We start from the raw sequence: 27,052 nt of genomic DNA on the forward strand, positions 1-27,052 counted from the left end.
GAGGTGAAACACCTTCAAGCAACTTAAAGAAGTCCAGACGCTTTTCTTTCCAAGCTCCTTAGACTAAACACACAATGTTGTTGTACAGCAGTTACAAACAGAGGTGAGCAGTCTCTCGGTTTTCTGATGAAGAGTTAAGAGACATTTTAACCAAACAGAACTAGTCTAATAAAAGTCCAGTGAGCTCTGATAAATTACTGACCGTTACATCATAATGGGGTTTTTTAAACGACTCGAGGGTTTGAGTAAACGGAACATTTAACACATTATTCTTTGGTCATTTTTCCAGGTTTGAATCTGCTGGACAATTCTAACTCACACTATTACTGTCTGAAATCTAAAATGTTGTAGATTTATGAGTAGTCTTAGGAATAGTTTCTTTTTTCGATTAACAAAAAAACCCCCAAAACAAATAAAATCTTAAGGGAAATATCAGGTGTGCTGGAGTTTGGTTTACACCAGAGTTGCACTGTGGACAACATGGTGAGACATGCTGGTGCTACAGCTGTCATTACTATAGCATAGGTTAGCAATTCCCATAAAAGCTGTGATTTGGTAAGACGTCAGCTGTTATATTGAGATCACACGTGAAGCACATTACTCACACTGGTGTAGTTGCTGGAGTCTTGGAGCATTTTATACTCTACAATTAACTAATGGGAGAACTACTTCTGTCTACAATATAACAAGTGGTGCTGAAGTTATGTCTTTGATGTTAAATTATCATTTATTGTCAAATTCAATGATAATGTAGCTCAGGCTGAAATAGGCAGTTTGCAGTACTATGGCAAAGTTTACAGTGATGGACTCTGGTGCACTGCTAGGTTAGGTCCTGGGTAGACACACAGATATTACAAAAGAGACATAGCACTGAAAGTACTGAACTTTATGGGAGATCTCTGCAGCAGCAAAGTAAAGTAAAAATCAAGTACAAATATAACTTTCCTGGCAAAAAACTAAAGCTTACATTATTTTTTGGGGCCATTTTTAGGCAGTTTATTATTATTTTATTAAACATTTGGTACATGATGTTTTTATGTTCCAATCACCATTAAAAGTCATTTTAGATAATGCATCAACATCAAAATGTGAGTCATTAATTTAAGCAGGTCTCTACCTCAGTACTAGCTTTACAATGGCTAGCGGTTGAAAAGAAGACATGACGGCTAATATAATGAAGACATTAAGATGTAAGTTAGGTGTACATATAGACAGGTGTTGGCACTTACAGCTGTCAGCAGAGATGTGGGGCACGAGGACAAAGTCGTCCGTGTCACAAGAAGAGTTCTTACTGCTGGTGCTTCCTGCAGACTCTTTGGACAGCTGCAGGAAGTTGGGCGGACCGAGTGGAGGGGATGACAGACCATCCTCTGCTAGAGTCTGCATGTCTGGCAGAGACTGTTCACATGCAGAGAGAGTATGGGAGAGGAGGGGGGGAAAAAGTATAAATTGTAGTGAGGCTCCTGAATGATCCCATTAAGTCTTCCAAGCAGGGCAGCGCTGACTGTCAAACTAATCTCGTTACATTGTTACAGAGAACACTGACGTGCTGAGAAATCTCTCCTTTCCTCCTGCTGCAGTGACATGAAGAGATTGCTATAACTAGCGGAAGTAACCGCAGCAGCACTCACACTCGCAGTATTCAAAGGCAGCACACATGGGGACCTAAAAATAAGGCTGAAGTATTTTTACACAGGATCTGTGCATTTCCAAGACAAATCCATGTGATACATGTGATCCCCTTTGGATGAGGTTTTATAAAATAAGATCAAACTCACAGGAGGAGAGCTGTAGCGGATACATGGGGAGCTGCCACAGGAGCTGTCTGTCACAGGATTGGAGGTGATGGGCACAGGAACTGGACACGCTGAGGGGGGAAACTCACCATTAATCATGGTTTCAAGTTGATGAGGCGTGGATGTGCTTTAGAATCTGACCTTTGTGCTTACATTTTTTAATGGTGGATGACGACTCCAAGAAAGGGTGGCTGAAAAATGTGTCTGGAGAGAGAGATGGATATGTAAGTGAGAAACAGCACGATATACCCCATCTAAACCTGTTCAGAGTTTTTCTTACTCTTCCCCTCCTGCTGCATCAGAACCAGCTGACTCACACAGATTCATTTTCATTCTTAAAGTTGCTGTCAAAGCTCAGAGTCAAGTGCACAAATTTTCATTTTTACAAACACTGAAATCCCAATTAGGATGTTAGTTTTTTTCCCCAGTCATTACTCATCAATATATTTTATTTATTTATTTATTTATTATTATCAACTCTCGATATAATCTAGATTCTCCATCTTTCTAACTTTGAATCTGTGGACAGTCGTGCAGCTGTCGTACTGTCAGTCAGTGGTCCAAGGAACAGCTGTGATTGGCTGTCAGGTGTTGAAATCATTTTCTTAAGTTTTGCCTTGTATTAGTGGAACATTTTCAATCTTGGTTTATCCTATTCATTTAATCGTGGGAAACCAAAATCGCGATTTGTATTAAAATTCAATTAACTTTATTCCACTGTTTACCAGGGCTACAAAGTGTCTCACTGTGCACAATATCCTTATTTAAACCCTACACAGTTTAACACACTTTATACTGAGAGGAGAGGAAAAGTATGGAAAGCACCACTACTGAAAGATGCCCGACCTCCATTACTGTGATGTCAGTACTTACCAAAGTCCATTCTGTCCTTCTGATTCCTCTGCAGCAGCCCAAGCAAAAGATCGCTCAGTTGTGGGGACGTCTCCCTTGGGATGCTGGGTAGTGCGAGTACAGAAACATCAACACTTTGTTTCTCTCAGGGTGCATATCAGCTGTGCAGTGTATTCTGAGGCATGTCAGACAATGCAATGGGTGCACTGCAACTTATAGTATTGTTACTGTTAATCACGTACGTATTACATAGTCAGTACTATTAGTCTGCCAGTTTGGATACAGTTTTACAGACCATTTGAAAACTCTGACCTGCTGGTAGCACTAAGTAACTGAAGTCACAACTTCTACTCCTCTACGGCTCCATCATTCGTTATTATGGATCTCTGGCTCTCTTCCACAGCTTGTTTTTCCCCTCTTCCTCCTCTCAACCAGACCCTCCCTGAGCCTGGTCCTGACACAGGTTTCTTCCTTTTAAAAGGGAGTTTTTCCCTCCCACTGTCACCAAAGTGCTTGCTCATAGGGGGCCATATAATTGTTGGGGTTTCCTCTGTATTATTGTAGGGTCTATACCTTACAATATAAAGCACGTTGAGGCACCTGTGGTTGTGATTTAGTGTTATATAACTGAAACTAAATTGAATATACACCTTAATTTAAAACTGAATGAGTTCTTTTCAGCTTATGCTGCTATTCAAAGCATACAAGTAGTTCAAATATGTCAGCCAGGAATTGGGGGTGTAACACCTGACAGAACACCACCTTCATGCCCCAAACCATGTCCTGGATGAAACAACAGACGCCTCAGCACCAAAGCTGTGCCTTCAAAGCAGACTTGAATTCTTTCCTACCACTCAAAGCCAGTCTCAGCTTCTTCCTCAGCTCTGTGCAGCATCCTTTAATCCTTTCCTCTGCCTTCACTCGCTTCCTTTTCTTCATGTTGTTCACCTGTGTCCACCCTCCTCCTCTCTTATCTTACCCTATGGTCTTCCCTTTTCTTAAATTACGTGTTCACCACAATCCAAAGCAACCTCAAATAACACCATACCTACCTACACAGTTTCATCATGTGTTCCTAAAAACTATACCCTATAGTCCCATTTTCAGCTAGAAAGGTATAAGCCACCAACTTCAAAACATAATCTTCATGTATTATGTGCCACTTGTATCCTGTTAAATCTATTGATCTATTTGAAAGAAACAGACTGATTTCACATATTTATTATGCATCTCGTGTCTGAGGCTACGGTGTGAAGGTGACTTACATGGGTTGCAGATTCTTGTTCTTCTCATAAAACATCCGCAGGTCTTGGGGACTGTTGGCCTGAAAATATAAGTTAAGAAATAAGACGCACAGTCGCAAACACCAACAGGTCCACACGTTATTGGTTTGTTGTGCACACTGTTAACCTGGAATGGTGGCTTTCCAACCAGACACTGGTAGATAACCGTCCCTATGCTCCACAGGTCAGCCTTGGCGTCATAGTTCTGGGACATGATGACTTCTGGGGCCTGAGAGAGAACAGGTCACGAGCCAAGAACCACAACACAGAGTTATAAGTAACAAACCAAGCAGACAGATCTTTTTTAAAGCTGACACACAGAAAATATAGAGAATAAAACACACTGACCATGTACATGGGGGACCCACACAGTGTAGCTGCCATCATGTTGCTCTGGAGGTACCGTGCAAAGCCAAAGTCAGCTGTAGAACAGAGACATGAAGCACACGTGTTATTATCACCAGTAACACAAACCACTATTGCTGGAAGTGTGAAGAATGAATGGAGACACACTGGAGCCAATAACACAGACAAAATAGCCCTGCACTCCAAACAGAGCTCGTACTGTGGTGTATAAAAACACAGCACTGCTACTCTTCATCATCATCATCATGGCTGCATTACTTTTATAAAAGGTTTCTGAATTTATAACATATTGATTTAAACGTAACCTCTGGCCACTGTAAATGACACAAAGCAAAACAATGATAGATAAGTCTGTACACTCTTTCAAAATGTAGTTATGAGAAAACTACACTGCACATAATTTAATAACTGATAGTAACTGACATTCTTCTTCCATTACCAATTTTGATGCGGATGCCACTGATGTTGGACTTCTTGCGACCCACGTATGACAGCAGGATGTTCTGTGGTTTCAGATCACGGTGAATAATGCCTTTGCTGTTGAGGATGCGCATGGCAGCAGCAATCTGCTGTAGAAAAACCCTCAGTGTATCCTCTCTCAGCGTCCCCTTAGCTTAAAAAAAAAAAAAAAAAAAAAAAAAAAGACCGCAGTAGTCAGGATCCAGTTCAAATTTTTTCCTCAAGGAACATTTATGTAGCAACCATGCAAAAATGTTCATTAAACTGCATCTATGTCAAATTCTCGCTTTGTTTTCAATTCAAAATTCTTTGAGTGCCATGTTTCGCTCATGTTTCCCTTTAACAAACCTATCTAATTGGCTGTTCAGTGTAAACACAAAGTGTGAACAGCAGGTAGACTCAACAGCCACAGGTGCATACCTAATATGACCTAATATCACTGGCCTTATACAGTCAAAGCAGAAATGACTATGAAACAGTCTGTGTCAGTGCATGTAAAAGACAAAAAAGGCTTTTTATTGTTTTCCACAGGTATTTCCTGCTGCTAATGAAAAATGTTAATTACTGTTAAGACAAAGTCATAAAAACTCCCTTTCATGGCTTTTTGATTATTAGCACATTACATAAATAATCCTAAAATAAACTGAGGCAGTAAAGGTCCTACTCATTGTGTGACAAAGAGGATTCATCTCAGTTGCTCACACACTCACCCCCCCTCTATCAATCCACTGTGATCACACTGTGGGCATAGATAATCTGCTCTCTGCCCAGCACAGTGGATCGACTTCTAACATGAAAAGTTGTGTAAATTGTAGAATAATTTACTAGAGATTATGTAATTTAAATGGCTGTTACCTACGCAGTGTTCACAGCAGCACTCCAATAATAAGAACACAATCACATAAGGTGCCCAGTGTAACGTAACGCTCTGCCCACAAAGGTTTCAATTTCACAACCGCTAGTGTTACTCAAGCAAGGCTCCTGGATCACCGATTCACAGAAGGGTCTGACCGTGACCCATGCTGCAAAAAGCACCACGCAGGCAGGTACATCATGCAAAGGTACAGTGATAAGAACACAGTTCCAGCAGCACAATCAGTGTTTTTATGGAACAGAGGTGTAAACACATGTTCTTATCTAATCAAGGTGCTGGCAAACCGCCGTCGACTCGGAGGATTTGATTCTAGAAGCTGACCTGATTTTAACCCTGTGAAACCTACACCTACATCAAATAAGGCGAGGTCACAGTTTGTTTGTTTGTTTAAATAGACCTGTCCTGTCCGGGTGTCCGGGCTGAGTGTTTCAGTAAAGTTGTTCAGTAAGCCAACAACACTTTATCCTAAGTAGCATACAGTATATGAGAACTGTACTTTAGCTTTCAGTCCACTTACGGTAGTTTCTGTGGTCATGTCCATAGTAACAGGTTAAAATATAAGCTAGCTTTTTACAGCTACAGGCCTCATTTTGAAAACTGGGACCATGTTTTAGTCTGAATGTGTATGTGATATATATCCTCAGGCTCAGGTATAGACCAGGGGTGGGGAACTCCAGGCCTCGAGGGCCGGTGTCCTGCAGGTTTTAGATCTCACCCTGGGTCAACACACCTGAATCAAATGATTAGTTCATTACCAGGCCTCTGGAGAACTTCAAGACATGCTGAGGAGGTCATTTAAATCAGCTGCGCTGGATCAAGGACACATCTAAAACCTGCAGGACACCGGCCCTCGAGGCCTGGAGTTCCACCCTCCCCGGTGTACACAGTGGTCTCAAACAACAGCCTTAATGTCATTGCAGATTTGATTTTTTTAAGCCCAAACCTTTAAGCTCAATTCTGAAGATAACTTCAGTATATGCATTTAAACTTTGTGTGACATTTTTACAATATTTCCATGTAATTCTTAAATCAGTGTTTTGCTACACGAGTAAAACTTACTGGATGAGCTGCTGTAAATATTCAACAGTAAAAAACAAAATCTGAAACTGAGAATTATTTTGATTAATTGCTTATTTGACTATCATGCCAACAACAGTGCTCACTTTAACATCGTCTATTTTCAACATGGGTTTGAAAAAAAATCTGATTTTGCTTTCATTTATATTTCATACAGAGCCCCAAGTTTTTGGTTGTGGTCATAGATCCAAGGCTGTTAGCTTAAAGTGTGTAACCTGCGTCATCCAAAATGCAAACACAAACATGAAACTTGACTATCTGGTTTTTCTCATGTGCAGCTTCAGATTCTTGTCAGAGTGGCACACCCTACTCTCATGACAATCCCCCACCCCCACCCCCAACTTCACAACTGACCTGGTAAACTTCACACTTCCTTTATTAATCATTGGATTTTTTTAAGCTTTACGAGCAGAAATGCTGATATGATACACCACTGCATGCACACATAATCATAATATCAACAGTTACATTAGTTACTTTGTTTTGATGAACAATAATAGGTGTGTGGGGCAGACAGATGCTTACCTTGCAGGTAGTCTGCAAGATCACCTCCGTTACAGTACTGTGTGTGCAAAGACAGACAAACACCATCAGCAACAACTACTTTCAGTTTCAACAAGTTGATTGGCTCCTTATGCATATACATGTGCCTCTGCATGCTTTTATTTTAATCCTAGTCCAGATTACTGCAGGTTTATTAGTTAACCTGGTAAATGTCTTAAACGTTACCAGTGCTGACAACTCAACTTGAGAGAAATGATTCCTCATGAGTGAAAAGAAGAAGGGGCAGATGAGACTGCAGCAGTGAGTTAAAGGAAAGAGATATAATACTCTGTTATGAGAAAAGCTGAGAAAAAACACTGAACTAGGATCTGCTTCCATTTAATCTGTGAGCTCCAGGTACAGACGGTTGGTGATCAATAAGCTTTCCTACTCTGATCTGTAGTGGAGGGATGACACAATCCTTCGAAAAGCTGCATCTTGATGCTATAACAGTGGAAGCCAACCCATAACGCATTTTAAAGCAACTGGCTTGCCTCCCACAGAAGATAAACAGGGGCTGACTTTACATCATGTTCAGTGGAGCTTCACAGACTAACATTGTCCCAAAATACCCCACAGGGGTTTAGTTGATTTGACTCTCAAATCATCATAAATGTAAACTCGATTGTGGGAAGATCCTGCGCTTCCAGAGGCTGTTTGTTTTCTGAATGGAAAGCTGGATTTCAACCAGAAAAGTCATCAACCAAAAAGTCAACCATCACTACTGGTTCTGGCACTACTGGGAGAGAGAGATGGGCAACTTGGTTAACCATGACTATCTGTAACTAGATATCAGCTGAACAACATAAGGCAAGTATGGTTTTTAAACTTATTTAGTAGTTCTCGTCTCCTTTTACTTTAATCCCAACAAAGTTTACAATGTAATTAATGTAATGTAACAATTCCATACATTGGCCAACCTAACAACTGAAGCCTGGGTCTAAAAACATCTAAAATATGCACTCAAATGCTTTAGTGTAACAACAACAACCACCATGTGCTAATGAAGGTAAACATATCACAAACCAACTCCATAGAGAGACTTGCACTCCTGGATTTTGGTCAGTTGACATTCAAACTGTCGAACTTTATTTGTTCATTTGATGAGCATCAGACATCTTGTCTGTATCGCTTAAACAAATGCTTTTATTTGTTTCATCTGTGTAGGCAGGTCTTTTAAAAGACAAACAAAAAACACTAATATAAATATACCAGAGCAGTTTTCAAAAATATGTATGCTACTGAATGAACAAAGAAATATTCAGTGTTCTAACAACTTCACTGTTTATATTATCCCCTCCAGACTCGGGGTTCAATGAATACAATGCTCTCTTCATTGGGACTGCATCTGGCACATCTTTGCTTGGGGCCTATGGTTAATGTTTCCAATACCAGAACAAGACGACGTTTCTCCAACCAAACAAAACACGAGGGCACAGCTCCAATTTGGCCAGGGCAAGCTCATACTTAACATTCCAGCGAGGGCCTGATGATTCGGTGGTGCTTATTCCTTCTTAAGGATGGAAGTTGGAAATATATCCATAAGAATTAATTATCAAAGATCCACCAATCTTCAGCTAGTGCCAGCTCTGGAAACCGTAATTTTCATACATATGATGACAAACCCCCCCAGAGAAGCTGGAGGAGGTGGCTGGGGAGAGGAAGGTCTGGGCTTCTCTGCTTGGGCTGCTGCCCCCGCGACCCGGCCCCGGATAAGCAGAAGAAAATGGATGGATGATGACAAAACTGTTATGTCAACATCCTCAGAGTAATGTGACCTAGCTGTAGGACAAACAAAATCACTTTTCTAACAATGTAATGTCCTAAAAACTCCAAAGCAAGATTTTAAGCCAAGGCAGATCTGATTCTTAGAAAAGAGGCTTGTTGTCAGTGAGAACCCTGAGATGGTTTGTTTTCTATCCTGCAGCCAGCCGAGTGTTGCAACACAAGTGCAGAAAGTTGGAGACCGTGTACAGAGTGAGGTCATCAGGAGGTTAAGAGAAAAAAGTTTTGAAGAAAAAAAAAAAAAAAAAAGGCAGCAACAACAGAACATTAGTGAAGCCTACGCCAGCACAGAGGGAAAGAGCACATGTTGACATCTGACCATAAATCATTACTCTGTTTAAAAAACACACATATGTTCCAACTATCTACAGTGTCATGTTTCTATACTTACCTCCATGACCAGGAAAACAAAGTTGGGCGTTTCCTGGAAAAGAGGAGACACAGAGTCCGTTACAGCAGCCATTTATCCTGCAGCAGCTGTCAGCTCCAAACACACACGACAAGACAACCACTGGAGAAAACCCAAAGTACCCAAACTACTTGCGGATGCCATTTATAACAGACCTGGCTTTTTCTGAACCTGTATTTTTATTACTTCCATCTTACTATGCATGTACGTGATGTTAGAATCATCTGCAACATCTTTCTGAATGGGAACGTTCACCAGAATGCCCACTCAACTTGGAAACTGAGAAAACGTTGTTGCCAACTTCTGAGGAAATTTTGACACGTTGCCAAGCTGCTGACGTCACACACAGGCGGCAGATGAAAGTAAAGGGGTGACTATGGAAACTAATTAGTGGACATAACTGAGATGAACAGGTGAAATGATTATATTTGCATGATGACGCTTCTGTTTAGTAGCTTCCAATGATTAAAATCATCTGTAAAAGTCTCTGCACTGTTTCATCCTTTGATCATGTGACCCCAGTGCATTGCTCTTATTAACCTGCGCTCTCACTCTGACTTATTCTTAGTGCTGATTGGTTGGTGAAGCCTAACCACATGAAAATAAAGCCAGAGAAGACAGCACGGTGGTCGTTCCCACTGACCTCCATCAGCAGCGGCTTTATCTTTCTGTTGCTGTTAGAGCTTAGTTTATCAAGTACAGGATGAGTTGACAGCTACCAGCACTCCTGTTTTCAGTTTTGTTTACATTAGTTTGGTTTACCTAAACTAGTTTAGACGAGCAGCCTCAGTCCAATGGCCCACTGTGTGGTTGACTCCGGGTTTTCCTCCTCTTTTGTTTGTTTAGCCATATGGGCACCCATCTTTTATGTTTACGTTTGTCCTTCGTAAGTAACAAAATTTTAATTCAACGGCGTCTTATATGTTATGTTCTTTAGAGCCATAAAATTGTGAACGCCAATGTATCAAATTCATCTAAACACAGATCAGGCCCTGAGGCTCAATTTCAGTCAAAACATAACTTTAGTGCACCACACGCACAAACTCTTCCCTAGCATTTCATGAGATTCACGCAGCTTATCTAGCCACACAACAAACACGACTACTCGCTGTAGCACTGTGACACCATGTAAGTCAGCTGATGTGTGTGACCCCAACCTAAATGGCTTTGTTTTTTTGTGTCTCCTAAGTAGCTCTTAAGTAATCCTTTCCAACTCCATACAATGATTTCACCAGCTGGGGCAGGTGTTGGAGGGAGATGGGACAGCCGAATCCATTCTTGGTGTGTCAAGTAGGAGGGATTACATAATGTGGTCGTAATCTTGAAGAGGGGGAAGTGAAAGCAGAGTCGCATCACAAAGCCCACTTCACAACTAACCTCAAAGACACTGAGGTTAGTTATGAAGCAGACATGACTAAATAACACTCTTACACAAACACAAGTTTGAGCATCCACAGAAAGCAGAGGTTAACAAACAGCAGGGAGTGAAGCTGTTGCCTGGGGATTGATCCGTTTTATCCATGACGGTTTGGGCCCTTCACATGTTACCGTCTCTGGCTGCAGCAGTTGCTTCGGTTTCGGCGCGTTGCCCATTGGTAAGAAACAACATGAATTTCAAGAGGCAGGTGGTGACGACTGCACATAGGGCAGCCTGTGTCTGTGAGAGCTTAGAGGAAGTAGCAGCTCACAGTTATAAAAGTGACAATCTCTGACCATTTACAAATGATTTCTAGAATGTACCGTTCACACACACTGGCTGCTTCTGATGTAAACACTGGTGAACTTTGGATTTTGACGGGTGGATTGGGCTGGGCTCCAAAACATCGCCTTCCAGCACAAAATTTCCAAAACAACTATGACATAAATAGACTCTCTCTGCCTCTCGCATCATAGCCATGTCACACGCACATAGCACTTAGAAGACGTTTCGCAAGCAACTCAGTTGGCTGGCTGCTTCGGATGATAACTGACAACATAATACATGGGCGCTGAGCACATTCACATGAATGCAAAAATACTTTGGACTGCAATGAGTCAATGTGAGCCAAAACAAGATACTGCCTGGTTAGCTGTTCCACTATTACATCATGCCAACTCCAGGAGTGCACGGTTATGTAACTATATGGGGGATGGGGAAAGGTCAAACCGAAGAGGGCAGGGGTGCACGGTGAAGGGGGAGGTCAGGACACAAGTTCTTCACAAAGACTGGAATAATTCAAGGGAACTGAGCTCTGAGAAAAGCCTACGTTTGACCAATGGGAGAACAAAACGACAGATGGCTCGTGTAAGTGACAGCAGGGAGCAAAACAAAAAAACAACTAATGATGTGTTTAGAACAATAACTCAGGATCACTTGTTGACCATCACAGCTGCTCAGTCTCAGACAAACAGGACAGGATGTTTATCATTTCGCAGGAAGAGAAACTGTACATCGCGTCATTACACAGATATGCCAGTTCACATCAATATACACTTGACTGCAACAGGTCAGTGCATGTGCAACAAAAATGCCAATAATACACTTTTATTAAGGGCCAAGACAGTCTAACACACAGTACCGACAGTTTCACAGGCTTGTACTTCTTGGCTTGAGACCTTCAGTCAGCTTCTTATGCAACATGTGTACTGAACATCATGTGACTGTGTGCGCTCATGCTTATGTGGTGATTAAACAGACACATGTACATGTTCTAAGCAGATGACTGGGCATATGTTTGTGTGCTCCAATGAGCAGTCACAGTGATTTCCTCTGATCTTCTGTTCCACCCAGTTAAATGTCTGGAAAGCAAAGCTGTGTAAAAGGAATGTAGACACAGGACGATTTTCTAGGAAAACTCAAACGAGCTCTAAAACAGCAGCTAAGAGGAAATGTGCCTCTTGCTCCTTAAAACAGCCCCTATACCAGATGTTTTTACACATGTCAGGCTGGAGGGACCCTCCTTGGACAAGCACACAACGTTCTTAGGAGCAGCTTTCTCAATAACCAAAGACCTCTACCCTGTCTTCCTCTGTTTAACATCACACTAGTCAGAATCTGTCCTGATTTAATCATGTTGATCTGCTCAGTGTCCAGTTATTAGCCTGTTGTGGAACTTTCAATAACAAAATTCAAATCTTTGTCAGGAGGCAGGAATTACTCAGTTGGACATCATTCTTATGCGCTGAGAACAACAATCAACTTTTCGCTGACTGAGCACATTTTCTCTAAATCGTCTTGTTTCTCATTTGACGAGAAGGAATTCAGTGAAACCATGAAATCAGCCATTATATATGCATCCATCCATCCAATCTCTTCCAATTGATAAGAATCCAAACAGCAAATCTGTGGTGGCAGCAGAGTTAGAGGAGAAAGAACCAGGAGCCTGACACAGGACACCTTATAATTAGACCAGGCTACCTCACGCTGCTGCAGAATGCTTAACATCAACAGTGCAGAGGACAAGGACTGTAAGCCAATCAGCTGTGTGCTTGAGGCTGTCATTAAACACAGCAAATGAACAGAGCTCCTCCAAACTACAGCTCTGGTCCTAAGGACCTGCAATCTTTCAAAGGTGCAGACTCCTACATCCAGCTCCACGGTCTTCTGTCAACACACAGCTATTCTGAGAGGCTGCTGGTGCATCTGTGTACATCTGTGACTCACTGCATCCAAAAAAGCTAGCACACTCTAGTGTATGTAGAGGTTTTCCAAAGATATGTAGAAGAAGTTTATTTAGATTCTACAGTATGACTAGAGTGAAAATCAGCAGAGAAAAACATGAAAGAACTGTGACTGTTCTGTGCCATCAGCAACTAGCACAAGAAGTGCTGAGATGCCACAGTGTACGTTAATATAGTCCCTCGTCAAAGTGTGGATGCTGAGTGAATAAATGTAACATACACAGGGATGTAAGCTGCTCTACTAAGTGTGTAGTAACAAGAAAATGGCACATGATCTATATGGTGCTCATAAAGATCCAAAGCAGTGTGAACACAAACAGCCAACTATACTGTGAGCTGGAATCGCTTGATCTCCACATCTAAATTTTCACTGACCATCGAGCTAGCATTTTCCAAATGACCCTACTGAAAAAAGCAGTACGTTACTGTGTGTACTGTTATCACTGACAAAGTTCCAGCTCATACAGGATTGCCACAGTAATGTAAAACCAGTTTTGTTGCCAGTTTGCTTTGTGGGCTTGGGATGAAATATTGAGGTAGTGGAACAGTGCTAACAAAATGGAGGAGTAAAGTCTGAAAAGTACCATAAGAAGCAGAAAACCTCTGCTCCATGCGATTCCTAATACAGAGGCTAGGACAGTTGCACAAGTTGGTTCGGGTTACATTTCCTGTTGTGTCTGGTAAGCCCATACATACAACACATGCGTCAAACAACAGCTAACAGAGCTGGGAACAGGTCAACTGGGGGAGCTGGGGGGTAAAGTGGAATATATATCACGTATAAATAATGGGAAGTGACATCTGCCAGGCTTGTAATACACCAGACAGTATTGATAACCGCCAAGGGAGCCCAGCCTGCCACACAGCATTGTTCTGCTAGCACAGGGAACACTAAAGGGACAGTAAAAAAAGATGCAGCTGCTAAGAAAAGACACGGAGACACTGTGCCTGAAGCTGTGACAGGCAAAGCTTGGTGACCGTTTCAGACATGCAAGCAAGAGGTGACAGAACTCAGGTAAACAAAATCACGACACAAAGTGTACGAGTATGAAAGAACTGCAACCACACAACTGAAAGAGAGTGCTTGGAGTGACTAAAATGCTTTTAAGCCAAAAACAGCAGCAGTATCTCCCTGCATCTCATGCCCAAAACATCATGTTGGGTTTGGGTTCTTTAAACCCTTAATTCTGTCAGTATGATAAACAGATTTGGACACTAAAGTCAAATATCAGTGGAATGACCTCATATAATTTCACTGACCTCTACCAACCACGACTTTTTGTGTGCCTTCTCTTATTTGAGTCTCTTATTTTCTCATGATGTAACCATTTCTCCCCCCAAACACCTGATTAAATTTGAATATGAAACTCAGAAACTTGAACATCTCATCCCTGCTGGAAACCACCTGATCCATCGCACCCTGACTAATGGGTTCCTCAGCCACTTGCTTGTGGAAGAGATCTATTACATCAGCAGGAGAGTGGATGAGTGATGAAGGGATGAGGACATGGTGGGAGGAGTGGAACGGTGGAAAGGCTGACCAGCAGGATCCCAGAGGGAGGCTTACGCAAACACAGGAAGTACCATTGCTATGTGGGATGTGCTTCACCATCACATTTGAAGTGGTAAATTAGTATTTATTTATGGTATTACAGCCAATTCTGGACATCTAAACAGAACTTTTTTACTGTTTGCTGATATGAACCAATATAACAGAGGATATAAACAACAGCAGTTTGAAGAACGGATTTTTCAGCATTCTTGTCAGAACCATCCTACTGTGTGCTCACCTTGTGACAGACATCAGCAAAGTGGAGTAAATCGCGTCATTTATTCATGATTGCAATTTTTCTGCCTTTAAAAAATTCAAAATCAAACATTTGTTTAACATGTGTGGAGTAAATGCAGCCACAGCCTCTCTCACACCCACCATCAGTGAACAACAGTCTCTGTGTAGGAAACTAACTCCATCATTAATGCATCACAACATTATCTACGGCTCAACCACTGCTAAACACTACAGACAGCCAGCTTTGAAAAACACAATCAAAGGCTCTCCTGACTCCAGTCTCGATCATCCATCAATCATCCAGGTAAAGAAATCCACAAACGTTGACGTAGTGGACATAGTGTTTTCAGTGGGAGAAACGTTTCATCTAAGTGACTTCTTCTTCAGTCTCAGCTGACAGCAGGTTTCCCCAATCATATAAACAGTACATTTCCTTAATGACTGAAACCAGCACCACTAACTAACAATGAGCCATGAGGTCAGTTTCATGATCATTAATATGCAAATTGTCATGACCATTGATCAATGACCACTGATCAAAGGCCCGTGAGTACACACTCTGACATCATACCCAGGTCAGAATATGTGCCATGAATGTATAACTGTTAGGTCTAAGCTGCTAGTCAGAGGACAAAGTGGATCTAACCGGAGGTAAATGGTATGATGCTCGATCTGTGGTGAAGATCCGGGTTCAGGAGAGATGAGCAAAGGTAGCAAGCGCCTGGCGACGGGAAACAGCTAACACTCCTGTCTGTGGACAGTTAAGCTAGCTAGCTAAGATTAAGATTTGCTCCGAAGCGAGAAGAGGTTTTTGAATAACGACCGTGTAATAGCGCAAGCTAGTTATGGGTGGATGGCTCTGCCCGACATGGCCGTCGCCTTCACCAGCCAATCAGGATTGGTGGAATGAGATAAATGCTTTTGAGGAATACGCAGGGAGGCGTATCCAATAGTTGCACTCATGCTACTCTGAGAACCGGGGTTACACAAGTAAGCTAAAGTTTTTGTTTTCCTCCTAACGTGAACATGGGCAGCTCAGCAGCAGACTGACTGCACTGACAGGTTGGCCTTTCAGATTCAGCTTAAAACACTTTTCTACTAATTTGGCTGCAACATATTACGACTATTTTCTTGTGGTGCTGTGATCTACTCTTAGAAATGCATATAACAGCGTTTTCACATCAAGCTCGATGTGCATGTGAGCCATAGAAAAGGCCAAAATGACAGACTGACTTAACTGTAACTGCAAAGCACTGTGGGTTATTAGTCACATGGCCGCCAGATTGTATTCAGGAATTCTGGAAGCTTTTATTGTGTTTGTCAGAGTTAACGGTTTTAACACCATCATATAATATTAATGCACTTTGACACATTTAAGGAGGTTAACAGGCTTAGTTTGTGAACTTGAGCTGCTTTGTTAATGCCAACAGCTGAAATCAGAGTAAAGCAGGCGAGTTCATAATCAGATTTTTCACCCTCACTAGGTGTTTTGCTTGAGTTCACTCATGTCTAGAAACACAGACAAGTTTACCCACAGACTCAGCGTTTCCAGCAGAAACTGCATCTGTGGCAGTAGTGAGGCCGAGGGCGTACGCCGGCACATGTACACCCGCAAACATGTTTGTGGATGGACAAAAACCACATATAATTTGTAACAATATTCAGCTGCCTCTAAGTTTGTCATCGATATTCCCATCTAGGAAAGCCTATGTACGGCAAAACAACAAGACCAAGTGACTAATGCAATAAAATAATTAGTTTTTTTAACCAAAGTATTTTTATTTATTTAAACATTTCTTAATGATCCCTTCACTAAGATAAATTCTGACTAGTTGTGCCAAAGTTATCAGATTAAGAAGACAAGCTGCTGCTCAGCTCTTAATACTCAGAAATCCCAAATAAAGTGATTAAGATAGTGGTGTGATAACCAGGACAGCGTGCGTGTGCGTGATCTCGTTGGCACAAAAGATCTACGGCATCATCACAGTTTAGTGTCACCCGTTCATCATCCTACCAAGTGTCCATGACTTATGTTATATGTGGCACTGAACAACAACATTATCATTTCTTTTTTGAAATTCATATAACATGTTATCATAGCTATCAGAGATAGTTGCTGCTGATCTCACAATCACAACAACTGCAGATGGACTCATGTTTGAGGATATATTTACATTTTACTTTCATATTATTCAGCAACATACATTTGAATTACGTCCATAACATGCTAACAAATGTTCATTTCTAACTTAGCAATGGATAAGTATACTGCCAGTGCAGCCTGATAATCCGCACCTCTACAATATCATTCAATCACATCCATTTAAACGTATGGCCAAAATGCCAAACTGGCAGCTGGAAATAACAGTAAACCAATGTGCAACTTTAATATGGCTTCATCCAGCTTTCACATACTGTCTGTGCATTGAACCATAGCCAATCCCAGGTTAGGCTAGCTGAACATATTCTTAAGCTTGGTGATCTTTTTGGATGAAGGTTCATTTTGAAAATGTCAGTTTTTCTACCACAGACTTTAGAAGCTCATCCTCTCAGACACAAACAAACGATGAAACATTAGTTAAAGAAGCTGCATACTAAAATTAAATCAAACACTAAAGACATACATTACTTTATTGCTTATTAGGGTCACTGCAGCAAAGTTTCTAAAAGATTCCCAAACTTACCTGGACATCATAAAGTGCCACAATGTTTTCATGCTGCAGCTCCTGAGCAAAAAGAGCAGAAAAGTGAAAAGCATTAGCAGGAGCATCAACTAGCCTACAGAAGTTAATCGGGTCACTTTCATTCATGTTTCTATCTGGGCCGGATTTTATCAAAGGTGCACGCTCGAGTCGAGTCGAGTCCAGTAAAGAGGAAAAAGGAGGGAATTAAATTCAGGGTCATGCTCACCTTCAAGATTTTGATTTCCTTCCCAAGAAGGATCTGGGACTTGGACAGGTTCTTCTTGTTAATGCTTTTGATGGCCACCTCCCAATCAGTCTTCTACACAACACAAAACAAGAGGAAACAGATCACGTGAGAAGTTAACAAGGATGTTCCTGTAAAACAGTTCAGATTGAATTTTTAATGCTGCCACTCATACGTTTCCTCTTGAGGTTTTCAGTTCCTTGACGCTGCAGGCTGACCACTTACAACCAATAGAGAAAGTGCATGAATTAGTTGTGGCTAGAGGCAACCATCCTTTCACTCAGGAAATATTTTCGTTGACCTGAAACCCGTAACATCCTGGCCAACTCGCATTGTGATCAATATACCTCGGAGACAGCCCAACAGAAACACACATGTGGGATTTTGTGTGTGATAAAGCTCTACCAGAGTGTTTTATTATTCAGTCTTAGCAAAGATTGTCTCTGTTTTAGACGAGGCACGCTAAGGTAACAGACTTTATCATGTAAGATCAAGACTGGAGGTGGAGGTGAAAGAGAGATAACAGACAGTCTGAGCACAATAGCACTATGTATGTGAGGTCACAGGCTCAGTCCAATCAATCTGTTTTTACAGGATGCCCTAGAAGTCTTTGAACCACACTGGGAATCTTTAACATCAACTTCTGTCTAACTGGCCCAAATGTTTGCATGGTGTTCTACACTGAGCACTGTTTAATACAAGCCTCATTCACCCTGTCACACACATTCATACAAGTGTATTTTCTATACCCTACACCGTGCAGATGAGTCAGCATGAACCACAAAGAAGGCACGAGACTTACAGACAGCAATCTAATCAGTCCATTAACCTTAAAGGCAAGAGCAGCCAAATTTAACCCCCTGATTTCCAGGTCCTCATCAATGATGGTGACCCTAACCCCTGTGGCTATCTGGCTAAACATTCTGCCACACATCAAAAACTCTAGATTTTATTTTTCTCCAAAATCTAAGGTTAGGGTTACATCTTATCATTGGTGTGAATTTACACTTCAAAATTAAATTGATATGGTTTTGATTTTTCTAGCACATGCAAAATGCTGTTGGCACTGCAGTGGACAAATTCTTGTGAAGGACGAAGGAAATTTTAGCTGTCCCAGTGACACCGGGTCAACTGGCTTTCTGACAGCAAGGTTCTGCACTCAGTGACAAGGCGCTCAGATGACTGTTAGAGCAATATCATGTTTCCAGATGAGCTCTTGGATCAAGATGCCTATATTGTACAATATATAGGGAAATGTATTTGCTCAAACCTAGCTAATTGCCACGTAAGAGTTATGAAAAGGTGGAGCCACCAGATTTGCCCTGTTGAGAGCGACAGAAGCACGTGTTCATTTTCCAGAATAAAGCATTATCTCATTTATGAATCACAGCTGATTACAGACCTGTGAGCATCAAAGAGATTATAGTCAATAACACTGCAACCAGATATAGCTGAAGGTGAGACTGGACAGCTGAAAGTAGGACCAGAGCACTGTGAGCAGCGCTCTTCATAGCTTATGCGAGCCACTCATTGTACACAAAGTTTAAAATGTCCTTGTCCTGAAAACATTGGGTAGATCAACATCCAGTCAATTAAATCCAATGGTTATGAATACATCTTTACGATTCATGTTTCAAAGAATAAAACTTGCACTGAGAAAATATTATAAATTGTTATATTATTATGAAAAGTTCAGAAAATCTTTTTAAAATGTAACAATTTTGCATCATTCTAATATGAGTTAAACAAAATGTTCACACCCACAGCATGCCCCCCAAAGGAAAACTGCAATTACAGATTTACAGAATTTAATCTTAATTTTAATTTTTTTTATACATTTTAAGTAGTATTTCACATAAAATAAAATGAACCTTTGTTTATCATTTGGCCAGAAAAATCAGGAAAACAACTCATTGTCTTATCTATATACAGACCGGTAGTGCTGACTTGCACAGTCCTCCCCTACAGACCAAAAATTACCACTTTATTTTTGAAAGGAGGGGGTGTTTGTTTTGCATTAAATACCAGAAAGAATTCGATTTTGGTAGTTTCTAAGGTGATAACATATTTAACAAATTATTTTTAGGTCATTTTTGGTATAATGTATATTATATTCATTAAACTCAAAAAATACAGCAGTCATATATCTGTCACCTCCTTGCCACCAACTGGGCTAACTGAACTGTTCCTATTGACTTGCTAGCAATAGCTGATAACATAGCTCTCCACCCAACAGTCCAAATATGGTCATTTCTGTCTGAAAAAACCCAACAACAACAACAACAACAACAACAACAACAACAACGGGGCAGCAGAGACAATGTTGAGGGTCTTAAATGCAGTCCAAAACCAGTGGACGATGTCACAGTTGTTACATCATTTATATAAAGTCTAGGAATAAAACACAGTGTGAAAAAGTGTGATGATTCACACCAAATACATTTATTTCTTTTCCGACATTTGTTGTTTCAAAGTTCGAGGGGGAATTATCCACGGAAGCCAAAAGACATTTCTCAAACTAGCCCCCGGTCCATCTTATCTGTGAACAGACTCTGCATAATAAATTGATATTTCAGTGCAACATGAGACCATATGCAACATCCAACACCGCCCGAGGAATGAATCAATCCATTAGGTCTGATGCATCCAGGTGCCTCTAACTGTCCTGCGCCTGTGAGCCCACACATTCCTATAAATAGGCTAAACAGAGTGCAGATGATGGGACTAAAATAGTAAACACACTGATCACATGCCAGGTCTGTTTTAACCTGACATGGAAGCATGTGACCACACACAGGGATTGTTTACACAGACACATATGTTTCAGAGTTTCCAGGCTCTGAGCTGGTAATCGATTGTCACAGTGAGATAGAAGCTTGGCTGCCCGGGGATGCTCTGATGCAGCTTCAGTTCAGGAATTCAGGACCATCTGTAGCACTGGGCCACCGTGATGTCATGGCCTGCATCTCTGTCACACATATATAAACCCACCCCATCCTAAGCTTCTTCTGTCACGGAAAGCCCCACTCCGGGAAATGTTAGCATTTTAATCCACTTTCTGAGCTTAATGATCTCTCTGTGGTTCAGTGTGAATGAATGTTGTGCAGCTCTTACATAAGTAAAGCTCTTCTGCTTAAAAAGGCAAAAGGAAAAACACTGCACCCCCATGCACCCTCCTGCCTTAGTACGTCAGCAAGTCATTCACAGCTGCCTGACTCATCTCTATCATGAATGAACGAAATAGCATAAATGCACTCACGCACCTCCCATCAGGCCGGTGAAATGGCACCAAAAATCACCTGTCACAGCATGACTCCACATTACATCAGTCAGGATGCAGGGGTTTAGTTATGAAAGTGCTTGAAAATATTACCTTTCCCCGCAAAAAAGGTGATATAGTGCTGCAGAGCAGCATTCCCCAGTTCTACTGACTGACCCAGATTTCCAAATGAGTTGTCTGCTCGCTCCCCCTTTCCCTGCAAGATGAAATAAAGGAGGGGGTGCAAATGTGCAACTGATTTATTTACCTTCCTGTGTCTCCCTTTGAACACCACAGCAAAGGCTCCGTGTCCAACCAGATCTTTTCTGCTGTACTCAAAATCTCCCACAGTTTCCATTGTGAAGGACCGATGGTCCAGCTGGGCACAGTTGGTTATCCTTGGATGACGCTGTCCTCTTTAGAGGAAAAAAAATCCCAGGGCAAGCAATCGACTCAGTCCTGATGATGCTGCTGCTGCTTCTTGCACTGCGGAATTATTTCATGACAGGCTGCTCTGGTGTGCGTTATTGCATAAATAAGAGATGCAGCCAGGACATGATGCATTCACATGCCCTCCAAGCAGGCTGGGATGTTTGCAATATCACACAGAACGGACGACTTTAAGCATGGCTAACTCAGTCTGAGCTAAACTATATCCGTGCCAGCTGTCACTCGTTCACCTAGTTCAGTAGCTTCAATCCAGCTTTGCAAAGCACTCTAAGGACGCTCACTCACACATTGCGTGTCCTGGTCACCTAACCCGTTCAGAGGGACAGTCTACATGATGCCAATCTTGCAGATGCAGACACCGAGCTATCTGTTAGCCTGACAGTGATATAGCCCTTTGGCTATACCAAGCGTCATGTAAACAGCGCCCAGGAACATACTAAGAAGTATAAGAACGTAAGGATACCTGTCCCGATACTTGACAATAAATCCAGACTCAAGCTAAAATATACAAGCTGTAGCAACCTATGAAGCTAGCCAGCATCAGGGAGCTAATACACAGAGCATGTTAGCGTAAAACATCAACACAGGACTGTTAGTCCCTATTATCTGTCTTCTTCGACAGCAAGCCCAGGTCCATAAGAGCTCTTGGAAAAACACAGACGTCTCCCCGGTTAGTATAAATTTCATCCGTGTAAATAACAAAAACACTTCGTTGTTTCCTTCGTCGTCGAGTCTGACAGGACAGCTAACGTTACCTCTGGAATAACTGTCGCCTTCGATTAAATCTGCTTCCAAACGCAACGACTGTAAGTCTGCCTGTACATATACTGTACAGTATTTAAATCCCCGTACAGTGCTGTCACTTCTCAAAACACAGCAGAGCCTCCTACGCTGCCGTTGACTTAAACAATACAGAAACTTAGTGCCATATTTCCTTTTATAGGCTCTCCGTCCGCGGAGGCCAACATAGACCCTTCCTTCCGCTGCAAAGGTTAGTCCCGGTAGTCTAGGACCGTGTGTTTGTTCGTACAAATCAGACTCACAGCTATAAAACATACATTTTATCAACGATGTTTGATGGCTGTTTAGATTAACTCTAGTTGATATTCTTATTTTTAAAAAAATGATCACAATGAATTCTGGGAAATTGAGGGGTGAAGGAGGAGGATGTTGCCTTTAACACATGTAGCTCATATATTTTATTAGTATTTTTTGACACATATCCTATTTAAACGTGAAACAATGGATATTTTAACAATAGTTAAACAACAAAGGTTGTGTGTGAGGGGGGTTAATTAAACATCTAACTATATGTAACTATACAATATGACAGCAAATATTTTTAAAAGAGGGGAAAAACCACCGTTTATCAGCAAAATAATACATACACTGTTATTAACGACACATCTTGTCTTGCTTAGTGTTTAAAGTCTACACCCTCTGGGGCTGGGAAAATAGCAGTAAAAGGACAAAGCTGAGTGGACATTTTAACTTGTGCAACAACTTAAAAAAATGTCTTTTGTAACTAAGGGCTGGCACACACACCCAGAATCCCTTCTGTGAAGGGAGTGAAGGAGAGCCTCCACCCTTCCAGGAAGAGAGCCTGGAGACGTGGAGGTACGCTGTAAAAACACTGCCAAATAAACGCCATAAAAGATTAATAATAAGAACAACTTGAATTACTGAAAGAAACGTTCACTTAGTGGAGCCTTTTATGTAGCTGACTGTATCCGAACAGTGTGATACGGGAGATGTTCAAATGTATGTGCAGGGTCAGTGGGCAACAGAGCACATTTTTAATCGACTTAAAACAACTGTAAGATCAACAGCTGACAAGAAAATCCATCAAAGATGATTTTGAATCAATATAAGAGATAAAACAAGAGTTTGTTTAAACTCTTTGATGACAAAGCATTTCCACGAACAAATACAGCTTATCCCTTTATCTACATGTGATGCACCGCTCCTGAGTGTTTGGCTTCAACAAAGGTGACTTGTATAGATTTCTCATTAAGGATGTTTAAATAGCTAAAAGTCACAACAGTAAACAAAGTCTGCCTTTTTATTTAATTTCTACATCATTATATCTGTATATAATATCATTACTGCAGTATTACTGCAGGCTCATCTTGTACTTTGAGTCCTTTAAAATGAGAAATGTCATTTAGACTACCAGTGAAGATGATCTGTGGTCTAATTATTAAGTGTTCAAAAGCAAACATCCTGACTGGAAGTTTCAGATGTATCTGTACCTGTATCTTACACTAGCACTCTCTGACAGCACCAATAAGAAGATGAGGTTTAATAAGCACCCCCACCCCACCCCACCCCACCAAAAAAACAAAACAAATAAACAAACAAACAAAAAACCCCAAAATGGTTTATGTTCCTGTATAAGGCAGAGATATACTACAAAGGATGGGCTTAAGCCTCCTGAAACAGAGAAGCTAGATCATTTAGATAGGGGTATGTCTAAACCCAAAGAGAAACATCAGAACAAAAATCACAACAATATGGATTTTATTAAAAGGTCAACATTAAAAGTGACAGTTTCGGATGGTTCACGACGGCAGTTTCTTCCTGATAAACGGTGTGCCTCACACAGACTTGCACATACATGTTCATACATTCACAAATGTAGAAAAAGATCTCTTAAAATCACAGTAAATTAGATAATATTGTTTCAGTTCTTCTTCTTCTTGGCCTTAGCTGACACGTTCCCAGGCTTAGAGGAGGCGTTGTATGTTGAGGACATCAGCATGGTGAGGAGGAGCAGCACAGGCACCAACAGGTATGGTGCATATATGGAGACTAGCAACCAGCGCTCCTGGACAGTCTGAGGACCAGGATTGGGTTTCAGAGGGAACTGATAGAAGAGGATGTGGGCGAGGATTGGGATCAATGTGGTGGCCACGTGTGTGGAATACACAATGGCAGGAATCCGGATCCACTTACAACCACCTGTTCGAGCGATTGGGAGAAAGGACATAATGGTTTTGGTAAGACACAGAAAACCTGTGACGCCAAGTCTGTGAATCATCCAAGGCAATGCAGACGTTTTGTTTGTTTCCAACAAGCACAGAAAATTCAATTCCCTTCATCTTTATTATTTGTGTGTATAATACAGTGTGGTGGTGGCCAGAGTGACATTTTCTCGTGTCCACCGGGCCCACCCTCACTGGTTCTTGGTCATTTCCTGGAAACGCCCCTGGCTGAGCTGCAGTTTGGTTACAAACACTTGAGGCAGTAGTAGAGCTGGGTGATTTAAGATTTTTTCATATCGCGATATGTTTTTTTCATTTCAGGCGATAACGATATATATCACGATATAAGCCAAATAACTATATTTGTAAGATTTAAATGTGCCGTTGCTCACAAGTAAAATGTGAAATAATTAGCAGCTTGTTTTAATTTAAATATTTATTTATTTCCCATAATAAGTTCAACAGGGTAGATGTACTTAAGGAACATGAGACTTTTTCAGATAAATAAAGGCAAATATTGCAAACTACACAAAAGGCAGCCGCTAAAGCGTTTAAGTTTCAAAATAGAACAAACAAAACAGACTACTAAATTGTCAATTCCACTTAGAAACAAAATTTTAATTCTAAAAATAAATCTTAGTTTGTTTACAGAAGAACAGACAAAATTGACTAACTTTTGTCAATATCAAATAAACCGAGAACTAAAAGGAAATTCTCAACCTCTCCTTGTTGTATAGCTTAGCTTTTCAAACAGTTTTAACAGTGACTTTAGTCTGACAAAAGCCGAATGACGAATTAGCGCTTTCAGTCAGAGATTGAGCATGCACCGGTTTATTGTATTTCCAGACTTGCTTTCGGCACAATTTACAGCGCGCTACTCTGTTTTTTGTCAGACTTGAAATAGCCGAAATACCTTCACACTATGGAACTTCTATGGCCTTTCCGTTCGACAATCTCTCCGGCATTGGAACCATCATCGGTTTTTTCTTCGGTAACCTTCGCTCACGCTCTCGGTTGATTTTTCTCTAGTCGGCAAACTCATTTCCTTCATTACCTGGGCGGCCCGGCTGCAAAAACAAATACACATGTGCGGCTTGGCACTTGTGCTGTACGTAACAAGTCACGTGATGTGACGCTGAGGCTGTGATTGGTTCGGCTCTGCGCTACTTAATTTGGATTGGCTGGTTTTTTTTTTCTTTTTTTTAAGAGGACAAGAGAGATGAGGCCTATCGCAATAGTTTAATTTTTCTATCGAGAAAAAGTTATTTCGCAATACATATCGTTATCGTTCTATCGCCCAGCTCTAGGCAGCAGATGTCTGATGGTAAGACAACATAAAGACCGACAGAGGTCGCCTTTGACCAGCGTCTCTGTCCTACTAGGAGAGCAGCTGACTTGAGAAAGTGCGTGCGTGGTTGGCTGGGTGGGTGGGTAGCTTTGACTTATTATTATGATTTTAGTAAAGTCTGGCTCAACCAGCCACTTTTCGTGTTAACTGACCTTTCAGAAAAGCGTACGCTGCAATGGGGAAAAACGGTGTTTGAAGCAAAGCCTCGCAGAAAACAAATGACTTGAACCACTCCGGGGGGTCCAGCACCATGGGGTCTTTGAAGTCCGCTGCGTACCATTTCAGAAGGTCCTTCAGCTGGAGGGGAAAAGTGTGCATTAAGTTGTAGCTGGAAGTGTGTGTGTGTGTTTATTTAAAGTAACTCACCGGTTGGGGGTACACGTGTTCAGGCAGCAGGGCTTGTAAGTCAATAAATAATGTGATCGGAATATGAGTGGCGAAGTAGAAGAAAAAGATTAGTTCTAACACACGGAGAGACATGATCTCTGACTTACTCAGTGCACATAACAGCAGAAACGGGGTCCAAGTCCGCTGTGGAAGCAGTGCAACGTTGAAACGCCTGTTCCCAGGCTGGATCCCATTGGCTAGCGAGAATGACATGAGGGCGTTCCTGAAGGCACCATTCGTCCCACATTGGAGAATGCGCATGCCGCTTTACGAGCTCCTCGTGAATGTAGGAATTATTAATATTATTATTAGTAGTAGTAGTATTTTACAGTTTTCATTACAGCATTGAGAAAAGATCCGGTATGTAGGATAATTTTTTCCTGGTGGTAATAGCTCTGTTATTTGGAGAGATTTTAGACTCAGAAAGCAGAATCCGAGCAAAGGAAAGATGAGACAATAATTTAAATATAAATGCAGTGCAGTCTCTGACTGTATGACTGCAAATATACTTAAGACCTACTTTATTCAGTCAGTGGAAGAACTGCTAGAAGAGCTGTCAGAAAATTCAGTAACAGAGTCCACTTAAATCAAACACACTGATCAATGTAAAATCAGATGAATAATTAACCATTTAAACCTCTCTATCTGCCTTACCTATACCTTGTTAGTAATCCTGCTTTCTTGATCTGTTTTCCAGCTAAAACCTCCTGTGAAAAACAGCTGGAGACAAATCGTCCAGTTTTCCACGTGCAGAAGAAAAACCCTTTCCTATATGACAATACTTGGCGGTAAAGCTCAAGCCA

The 27,052-nt window shown here is 41.3% G+C and overlaps 2 protein-coding genes across 2 annotated transcripts in view; both read right to left on the reverse strand.

Moving 5' to 3' along the window:
• ulk2 (unc-51 like autophagy activating kinase 2) overlaps positions 1 to 22,421 on the reverse strand; it is a 35,112-nt gene extending 12,691 nt beyond the window's left edge. The window contains exons 1-13 of the mRNA XM_063494335.1: positions 21,349 to 22,421; positions 17,804 to 17,896; positions 17,578 to 17,619; positions 9,427 to 9,459; positions 7,233 to 7,269; positions 4,737 to 4,910; positions 4,280 to 4,353; positions 4,059 to 4,160; positions 3,914 to 3,972; positions 2,670 to 2,752; positions 1,950 to 2,000; positions 1,779 to 1,867; positions 1,230 to 1,398 (exon numbers count right to left, since the gene is read on the reverse strand). Of these exons, the coding sequence (XP_063350405.1) occupies positions 1,230 to 1,398; positions 1,779 to 1,867; positions 1,950 to 2,000; positions 2,670 to 2,752; positions 3,914 to 3,972; positions 4,059 to 4,160; positions 4,280 to 4,353; positions 4,737 to 4,910; positions 7,233 to 7,269; positions 9,427 to 9,459; positions 17,578 to 17,619; positions 17,804 to 17,896; positions 21,349 to 21,438 (1,096 nt within the window). The 5' untranslated portion in view covers positions 21,439 to 22,421. The remainder of the gene's footprint in view (positions 1 to 1,229; positions 1,399 to 1,778; positions 1,868 to 1,949; positions 2,001 to 2,669; positions 2,753 to 3,913; positions 3,973 to 4,058; positions 4,161 to 4,279; positions 4,354 to 4,736; positions 4,911 to 7,232; positions 7,270 to 9,426; positions 9,460 to 17,577; positions 17,620 to 17,803; positions 17,897 to 21,348) is intronic.
• A 1,630-nt stretch (positions 22,422 to 24,051) lies between these two features.
• On the reverse strand, positions 24,052 to 26,398 carry tmem97 (transmembrane protein 97). The gene is made up of 3 exons (XM_063493880.1): positions 26,229 to 26,398; positions 26,015 to 26,159; positions 24,052 to 24,491 (listed from the first exon to the last, which is right to left on the reverse strand). Exons 1-3 carry the CDS (start codon positions 26,340 to 26,342, stop codon positions 24,214 to 24,216), a joined length of 537 nt encoding a protein of 178 aa, XP_063349950.1. The 5' UTR covers positions 26,343 to 26,398; the 3' UTR covers positions 24,052 to 24,213.
• Between the last annotated feature and the right edge of the window lie 654 nt (positions 26,399 to 27,052).

The sequence above is a fragment of the Pelmatolapia mariae genome, linkage group LG14, assembly GCF_036321145.2.
Source record: "Pelmatolapia mariae isolate MD_Pm_ZW linkage group LG14, Pm_UMD_F_2, whole genome shotgun sequence".
Classification (NCBI taxonomy): Eukaryota; Metazoa; Chordata; class Actinopteri; order Cichliformes; family Cichlidae; genus Pelmatolapia; species Pelmatolapia mariae.